Here is a 9,719-nt window from a genome sequence, read left to right as displayed (position 1 = left end):
AAATAATAATAAAACTTTCCTGTAACGTTATTATATATGACAGCTTTCTAAGAAATGTTTTTTTATATTTTTGCCTTTTATTATTGATTATTTTATTTAATTTTACACTAACCTGCAGTTTAAAATAAGGTATAATAATTATATTAATTTTTTAATATGCCTAATATTAATTGACATAATATTTTTTCATTAAATTATTATTACTCTTAGAGGACTTTAGAGAGCACAATATTTATTTATTTTATTCAACCATGCAATATAATGTAAGACAAAAGAAGACAATAATATCAAACAAAATCTCCGCACATAACTTTGTTATGCACCTTTAGCTTTTTTTTTTTTTTAAATGTATGAGAAAATATAAATCATCTTTTATATATCACATCTCTCTCTCTCTCTCTCTCAAAAAAAAAAAAAAAAAAAAAAAAAGGAAAGGTAATGCTACGTACGATTGTGCTATCTACCCACCCTTTATCTTCATTTCTGAACTTTCTCCTCAAAACCCGTCTTCTATGGAATCAAATGCCATGATAGCAAATCATTGGTGGGCCTTCCTGCCGGACCACGTCATCAATCCACGTGGCAGTGCATTGTTTCAGAAGGATGGGGCCGTCGGTGCAGTGGCTCCCATTTCCGCCAATGAAACAAGTGGCGTGTGAACTGTAAAGAAGGTTTTTTTTTTTTATGAATTTAACCTCCGTTTAATTAAGAGATAAGTAAACACATTATAAAAGGGAAGGTGTGTCCCCCACTAAGTAATGTTTATTTCTGTGGTGATTAAATAAATGTTTTTGTTCTCTTACAACTACTTTTTGTGTCGCTTCTTTTTTTTTATTATTTTTTTGGGTTACTTATGATGTAATTATTCTCTAATCATGGATGCTTACAGATAATTAAGATATCGGCCTTATGGAGTGGAATCGAAGTCAATGCATATCTATGCAAAGATCCACAACACAAGTTGCTGGAATGTCTTTCCACGTGCTAATGCGTTCAGCTGTCCAAAACTCATTGGTTCCTTCAACAAATAAAGAAATAAACCAATATAATTTACTACTAATGATAATTTTGTGCTTCTTTATTCGCGCACGGGATTACCAATTATTAATTTAGGCATTGGTACTTTCTAGTTAATATATGTATAGAATACAGTTTTAATTAAATACTTAATATACGTTTATAAAACAAATGTTTAGTACTTTTCATTAAATATTTATTGGGTATTAAAATCTTCATGATAATAGAATGGGAATTTTATGTCTAGAATTTGTGAGAAAATCCCACATACATTTTAGTTAAAAAAAAAGTTCGCACAAGACACCAAAGTTTTAATTTAAAAAAATTAGAAAGAAAGAAAAAAACTACAAGACTTAGCTAGCTCATTCTTAATTATTGCAAGCACCCAAAATTCAAACTTGTTTGATACTCCATCTGATAGTGTCATAAAGTTCCATTACATGAACGACTTGACCTGAGTAAAAAAGCACTAATTAATTTGCATTTAGAATGTTTGTTAACAAATACTAATTACTAGCTATTCGAAGTGATCGATGATATCACAAAGCCTGAATTATTAAAAAATCAAAATCAAAGCATTTTCCTTATGAGAGCTAGGTACTTAGATAGAGTTTTCATTATTAATTTGTTAACATAATCTATTTGAAGACATTAGTATTTTAATTAACTTTGATATCATTTTTTTTACAAAGCTTCTGAAAATTAAATTAAATGCGGTCAAAAAAATCAACTTTATAATAATTTTACATTACATATATTGAACAAAAATATTCATTAAAATTTGAAAAAAAAATAGAGATAATTATCATATTAAAAAGAAAAAAATGAACTAAATTATCTTAGTCTAATGACCTGTCACAATGAGATTTTAAAAATAATATTTCATATATATTCTCAAAGAGAGTAAAAATATATAAGAAATAGCATAGAATATCTACACAAAAATATAATCTTAATATTTTATTATTTTATCATCAATTTTACAAAAAAATTATTTTAATAAATTTATAATTTACCTTAAGAAGAATTATATTTATTAAATAAATATTTCTATTTCATACTATATGATAAATTAGTCTATTGATTTTATATTTATATTTATTATGAATTAAATTATATGATTTTAATTTGTCAATTTTTGAAGTCAGTCTTGTCATCCTGATGTAATTATTTTTTCCGTGTTTAAAATCACAAGGACAATTAATAGAGAGAATGTGTGGAGATATACACTGAACATTTTTTTCCTCAATGGAAAGGAGTTTTTTTTATTTTTCTAAACAATAATTCACTCTCTTGATGTGTTACAAGACACCAAAGCCATAGATCCTATTTTAAGTTCCTACCTCATTAGTCCTTCTTCAGTCCTAGGAAGCCGGTCTTCTCTTTAATTTGTCAACCTTGGCAACCTCATCCATGTTATTCAGGTATATATTCCCAACCTTCACCCTTACTCATTCCCCCTTCCTCATTCCTTCCCTTTCTTTTCTCAATAATATATCAGCCATACTTCTTTTCTTTGCTTCTCTTCCTCTCTTCTCCCTCCAACCAAGAAATATATCAAGAAGGCTACTGATTGAAATTAAGATCATAAGCCAAAGCAATTATTTATCATGGAGAAGGAGGATAGTTGTGACACAGGCCTTTCTCTTGGACTGGGTTTGCCTGCTAACCTCCGTCGGCGACAACCGAAGCCTCCGCCACCTCCGCTAGAGCCATCTCTCACCCTTAGTCTCTCCGAAGAAATCTATGGCTCCACGACGACGCCCAAGGAGGCTAGGCTATCGTCTCCCCATAGCACGATTTCTTCTTTCTCAACTACTAATTACATCAAGAAGGAGAAACTGGATGTTGGTGGTGAGGAGACAGAGGTCGAGAGAGGCTCTTCCTTATTGCGTTCGAGGGAAGAGGATGACGAAGCCGCCGCAAGGAAGAAGCTGAGGCTCACCAAGGAGCAGTCTGCCCTTTTGGAGGACAGGTTCAAGGAGCATAGCACTCTTAATCCTGTAAATCTCTTTTCTTCATATATTTGATTTTTTTCTACTTACATAATTGAAAGAAACACCAGATGATCTGCATATGATGATTATAAATCTCATGTTACCTAATTCTCAATATATTTCTTCTACTTTGTGTTATATGTGATTATCAGAAACAGAAGCAAACGCTGGCCAAGCAATTGAATCTAAGAGCAAGGCAGATTGAAGTTTGGTTTCAGAACAGAAGAGCAAGGTATCAATTAATTAATCTCCTTATCCACCTCCTACCATAATTAATTCATTTAATAGAGTTTGGTTTGCTTATTCTGCACAAATAATAATCATGTTAGGCCAAAGACTTCAATATCGGGGACAACCCAAGCCTAATTAATATATAATTAGTAGATAAACACACCAAAATTGCCCATTGCTAACAAATAGATTAATTAAGCAAGATATGTGATAATCAAACTATGTATAAATTAAACTCTTAATTAATTATATAAATCTAATTAACAAATGAATCAACATCTTGATCTTCTTGATCAATAATATTTATTGTATCGCAGGACCAAGTTAAAGCAGACAGAGGTGGACTGTGAGTTCCTGAGAAGGTGCTGTGAAACCCTTACAGAGGAGAACAGAAGGCTACAGAAGGAGCTTCAAGAGCTAAGGGCCATCAAGTTCTCAGCTCCCCCGCCGCCTCTTTTCATGCAGCTTCCGGCCGCCACCCTCATGGTTTGCCCGTCATGTGAGAGGATCGCCGGAGCGGGCGTTGGAGCAGCCAACAAGGCAGATGGCAAAGATATCAGCGGCGGCTCGTTCATGAAGCCCACGCAACATTTATTTAATCCCTTTGCTCACTCTGCTACTTGTTAGCTTTAATTGGCGAGTTCTGAAGCAGCTTGAATTGAAGAAACAGAACCCACGGGTCTTTGTTATTTGTTTTCATAACTAAAGTTTGGGAGCTGAATAATTAGCTTAGAAGAAGAAGGAAAATATAGTAGATTTGCTCTGCTGTTGTTTCGATTAGTGGTAGTTTCAAGCCAGCCTCTGCCATATGTGTTAGTTTGATCAGTACTTTGTAAAAAGGAAGAAAAAACTGTACTTCTCAATCATTATTTATGCAGATAGGTGCTTCAAACTAATGTACAGAAAGCAAGAATAATAGTATTGCTTTCTTATTATTGATACAGACAGGTAGACATGCACTTGATTAATTTCTCTCCTTATGTACAAAAGAATCATATATGCTACCCATGCTTGATTGTTACCCTTTTTAACTTCTGAAGAATGAAATTTTCTTTTTATGACAATCAAGAGGTCTATAATATATTTTCAACTTCTTTAATTTTCATTACTATATATATATGCCATATAAAAGATATAGAAAAATTTTATCAAGACTCATGCATTCAAATCAACAAATTTAACAATATTAAAAAAAATGATGATGTTGCCCTCCAACGCCTTCTACATCATGCATGATGCTATGGCACATAATATATCACATAAAGAATATTTCAATCATGGAGTTTAATTAGTACCTTTTAAAGAAGTAATTATTTTATAAAGTAGTTTTTTAGTACAAAAATTTTTTGAACTAAAATTTTTTTGTAGTAAAAAATTACTTTAAAAAACAATAAGAAAATGTCATAAATTAAGCCTCAATCAAAGATTAGGGAGGAAATCATGATTATGATTGGAATTAAATTTCAACTAATTTCGGTGCATAATTGTTCTCCCTTAAATCATTGCATGTTCAACATACACATATTTAATTATATGACTTGTTATATATATAAAAGAAGAGTTTGTTAATAAATTAAGAAGGAGGCTATGAATCAACGTCATATATTCTATGATACAATTAGGATATTGTTAAAAAAATGTTCAATTAATTAGGTGAGTGGATGTGAGAAGAGTCAATATTTACTCTTATTAAATATTTATTGATGCCATGATGGTACCTCCACTTTCCATGCTGCTTCCTTCATGTCTACATATATGATGACATGAGGGACATGCATGCAATATGCGTGAATGCAAGATATGCTTGGAATGGAGCCTATTAAAAATCATAGTCTTTCTGTGATAGATATAAATACCACTTAAAAATAAAATAAAATAAAATTCAATTCATTGAACAAATAATTAATTAGCATACATCGATCATGTCCTTTTAATTACGGTCCTATGTGGAGAAATGATGGGAGGTGATCACGTGAAGTTGTCTAAGGATTGAGGAAGGGAAGTGGAGAGAAAAGTCTTATAAAGAAACAAAGGAGCATAAAGCGTGTGGGGCAAGAAAAGAATGAAAAAGGCTTTCAGACGGCCCAGGAGAAAATATAGGAGGTTCATGAGGACGAGGGGCCCTCCATATACAAAATTTGCATGGTTGATTTCAGACTATTCAAATCATCATGTCTATTCTTAAGTTTTTAATTTAAACAATGATCAGAATAACATTCATGAAAACTAATATAGAAAATATATTTAAATTAACAATTAATTTGAACATGTACACACATATATAGATATAGTACTATATATATATATAATATTAGAGGTTATCTATTAATTAATTCATCTTAAAAAGAATAAAAGTGAAGAAATAAATTCATCTTAAAAAGAATAAAAGTGAAGAAATAGATAAAATATAATTAGTTTTCTTATTCCATGATTGGGATAATGTATGAAACTATTAGTAAAAGAAAAAGAGTAACATATAAATTGTTTAAAACATAATTTATGTATAATGAGTGTATCTCCAATTAATGTGAATATTATAAAATTCACTATAAATAATTAAAAAAATGCTAAATACATTAAAAATAGTTTACTCTGATCATTTGTAGATTTAAATTTTAACTTTGATATATCCTCAAAAAATTATCTTGATCAGCACGAATCTAGAGGCAAATCGACCTGGAAACTTCAAAAATTAAATCCGGGATCACTTGAAATTCGATATCAGCGAACTTTTTTTTTAAACAGAACTTTTATTAAAAAAAGAAAGAGGTTACAAGAGGCTGAAAACAAAGTACAAGCAATAAAAGGAAATACAATAAAACAGAAAAATTAGGCTCAGTAATTGGCAGAGGCTTCCAGCTCCCCCGAAGCCACGCACCGACCCTCCAATTTGGTGATGAACGCCGCGATAAAACCATAACAGCCAACCAGCCAATGCAGCAAAAAATAAACACCAAAGGTTGCCAGGAGGCATGAGAACAAGGAAGCGAGCCCCGACCACATCATCGCCTGTCACAACCATAACCAACAAAAAACTCGGACGAATCAGCTTAAAATAAACTATCCACAGAGCAAAACAAGGAGCCAAATAAACTAACGACCACGTCTTCCCCTCCCATGAGGTCTGCCACGAGAACCGACAAAAACCGGACGGTCACGAACCATTTTGAAATCATGTCTGGGATCCGAACCTCGACAATGATCCAAAGAGGAATCAGACTCAGCTTACGACAAATAGTGAAGCCAATCGAGATGAAACCGCACATCCATCCCAGAACTATCACCCACATGATAAACCATAGCATTTGTTTCTATAATTTCACAGGCACATCCACAAAAGAGTTAGGAATAACAAATCCAGCACCTGAATTAATCTCACTTCTAACAACCTCACCACCCAAAACAGCCTCAGAAGACCACACCTCAATATCAGGTAAGGAAGAAACAACAGAGTTCAAAACACTGTGCATGACATCAGAGACATGAGCCCCACCCCTCACATCGACAGAAGCAGGGACACGATCGGAGGGGGAGCCAGCACTAACCAAATTAAAATCAGCCGTCGAATTAACATTCGCAGAAGCAGGTTTGACTACAACAAAATCGAATCCATTCTCCACACCAACATTTTCAACATAACAAACAGGTAAATCAGATAAAGCTCCAGTATCCGAAATACCACAGGCTAAACCAAAGTCCAAAATAACATTGTTAACCCCTAAACTATTATCAGCACCCCTAAGAATAGGATCAACATTACCCGAATTAAAAGCAAAACCAGACTCCACCATACCAACTGGAGAAACAACACACCCAGCAACCTGGCCAGCGTCAACACAGATCAGAATAGAAGAGTGATCGATTAAAGCTAAAGGAGAAAAGTTGACAACGTCGGGGTCAGAAGCAGGTGTCACCGGCAGAGGAGCTGATTCCACAACCAGTCGTAAATGAGGAAATAATTTAATACAATCCGACTTTTTATGACCCGCGGCTTTACAATGCATACAAAAATTAGGCATTTCTTCAAAAATAACTCTCTGAATATACCCCAGATTATCCGGCCCCAGCCAAACAGAGTCCGGGAAAGATTTGGAGATGTCAATTTCTACAAGAATACGAGCGACTGAAGGATGTGAACCAACGGCCGTAGCATTATCGGTGTGAATCGGGCGGCCAAAAAAGAGAACCCAAACCAAAAAGAATTCTAGGAGAGAATAGGTGGGGACGAAGCCCCGGAAAAGAAATCCACACTGGGACAATCGGCAACTCCTCCGACAGGTAAAGTAGAGGCGACCACTTGATAACTTTCATAAAATAACCAAAAACGAAATAGGATCGATGCATAAAAACCCTCCCATAGTCAAGATCATTAGAAAGCTTGATCAGGACATTCGACTAATCCAACAAAGTAACAGAGAAATCCCCCGATAATTTAAGATTGAAAAAGAACATACGAATCGAATCCAAAGCCGGCCGTTTAAGATGAAACTTTCCCACTAAAGCAAACTCAAAAGGTTTCGCAAGATGCAAGAACTCCTCCTCCGAAAACCACAAAGCTGGAAAACCCCGAATCGTAGACACACGAAAATCAGAAAAAACCTTAGATGCATCAGAACCAGACAACACATCTTTGAAGGATTTGGAATGCTTACCCTCAAGAAAGCCAGGGTCTAACCTTTTACTCGCCATAAGAAAAGGGGAGCGAGAGAGAGACGGTGCCGGAGAGGAAGGCGGCTAGGGCAAAAGCCCTAACCGAGCGGAAAAAAACCCTTGCAAACGAAGGCTGCACATTAATTCGACTCAACCAAACTGAGCGTCTCAGAAATATGAACTCAACGACACCTAATTCGACTCAATCCAAGCCCAAATGAGTCCCAATCAAGCACCCGAAGCACTGTTTAAAAGTTCAAACCATAATTTGAGTTACCAAACAATTTCCAAATATGACGTTCTTATAGTCGAATCGAGCGGCATGACGAGACAAATCCAACAAGCCCAAGATAGCTGAATTCCAACATTATTAAGACATTCAAATATTTGACGAACGGTGAATAATCAAGGGATTCAATATCGACCGTCCATTCGACCACTCCTTATTATCCCTGATCTCACACCTATTTACAAGCTATGCCACCCTAGAATATCTATAAATAGACCCCTCATTTTTCATGAGAGAGGACAAAAAAGCAAGAATAGAAGAAGAACCAAGAAGCAAGAGAAGAAGAAGAGAAGGATAGGAGGGAAGAAACTCCTCCTCGACCACCGCCGGAGTTTCACCTGACGCTGAAACTCCACCAAAGTGACGCCGGAATTCCGCCTGACCTCCAAGTGAAGCCGGAATTCCGCCCGACCTCCATGTGACGCCAGAGTTTCACCCAAACTCCAAGTGACGCCGGAGTTCTGCCCGAATATCATCAAACGCCGGAGTTCTTCTCAGCCTCCATATGACGTTGGACTTCTACCCGATGCTGGACCTTCGCTCGTCTCCAAGTTTCTACCCGATGCCGGACTTCTGCCTGTTGTCAGACTTTTGCGAGATAATTATTCGATGTTGGATTTATGTCGATTAGTGGATGTCTACCGAACATCATCCTTCTTACCTTCGTAGTCAGACAATGGTCTTGTTGATTTATGTCACCCGCTGACTACAATCCTTCCGACCTCCGTCACCCAGCGACAACGGTCCTTCCGACCTCCATCACCCGACAACTATGGTCCTTCTGACTTACGTCGCCCGCCGACTACCGTCCTTCTGACTTACGTTGCCCGCCGACTACCGTCCTTCTGACTTACATCACCCACCGACTACAGTCCATCCGACCTCCGTCGCCCGCCGACTACGGTCTTTCTGACTTGTGTCGCCCACCGACTACAGTCCTTATGGCCTTTGTCACCCACCGACTACGTACGGCCATTCTGACTTATGTCGCCCACCGACTATAGTCCTTCAGACCAAACAAACACATCAGTAGTGATTCTTTGTATTCTCATCATGTAATGTATTGTATAAGATGTACATCAAGCTAAGGGCTTCCCCCAAAGAAGGGCCTCATTTGTAATCAACTGCAATAATAGTGGACTCATTCAAACTGGGCTAGGCCCCGTAGTTTTTCCCCCTTTCAGGGGTTTTCCATATAAAAATCTTAGTGTCTCTAGTGAATGATACACCCTCTCTATTTATATGTGTGTGTGCTGGATCTTCGTACAACGCTAAGATGTTAAATTATATATTTCTCTACCGCCGCGAATATTCCATAACGCAACAAATTTAGACTGCAAATTAGTTAATATATAAAAATCAATTTTGATCCTTTTTATTGATATATATTTTCAAGCAAAAAACAATTAAGTAATGGGTGTCAATTTTTGACACGACCCGAAACATGACCCGAACTCGACCCAAAAAAATCCGGGTTCGGGTCAACCTGAACCCGAAACGGATCGGGTTCGTGTTGAACAAATCAACCCGTTTTA

The 9,719-nt window shown here is 36.0% G+C and overlaps 1 protein-coding gene across 1 annotated transcript; it reads left to right on the top strand.

Annotated features, from left to right (window-relative positions):
- The first annotated feature begins 2,295 nt into the window (after positions 1 to 2,295).
- On the top strand, positions 2,296 to 4,309 carry LOC110110332 (homeobox-leucine zipper protein HOX19). Its single transcript, XM_020841748.2, has 3 exons — positions 2,296 to 3,020; positions 3,167 to 3,246; positions 3,563 to 4,309. The coding sequence occupies exons 1-3, from the start codon at positions 2,628 to 2,630 to the stop codon at positions 3,870 to 3,872; spliced, it is 783 nt and encodes a 260-aa protein (XP_020697407.1). The 5' UTR covers positions 2,296 to 2,627; the 3' UTR covers positions 3,873 to 4,309.
- The last annotated feature ends 5,410 nt before the right edge of the window (positions 4,310 to 9,719 follow it).

The sequence above is a fragment of the Dendrobium catenatum genome, unplaced genomic scaffold (genome assembly GCF_001605985.2).
Source record: "Dendrobium catenatum unplaced genomic scaffold, ASM160598v2 fragScaff_scaffold_636, whole genome shotgun sequence".
NCBI classification, from domain to species: domain Eukaryota; kingdom Viridiplantae; phylum Streptophyta; class Magnoliopsida; order Asparagales; family Orchidaceae; genus Dendrobium; species Dendrobium catenatum.
Note: the sequence above shows the minus strand (reverse complement) of the source record. Positions and strands in the feature narration are given on the sequence as shown.

What these genes read in the sequence shown, in the direction of transcription:
- LOC110110332 (XM_020841748.2), top strand. Translation starts at nt 2,628, where the DNA reads ATGGAGAAGGAGGATAGTTGTGACACAGGCCTTTCTCTTGGACTGGGT. An exon ending in AGCATAGCACTCTTAATCCT is followed by an intron (nt 3,021 to 3,166) that starts GTAAATCTCTTT and finishes TGTGATTATCAG; the next exon opens with AAACAGAAGCAAACGCTGGC. An exon ending in TTTCAGAACAGAAGAGCAAG is followed by an intron (nt 3,247 to 3,562) that starts GTATCAATTAAT and finishes ATTGTATCGCAG; the next exon opens with GACCAAGTTAAAGCAGACAG.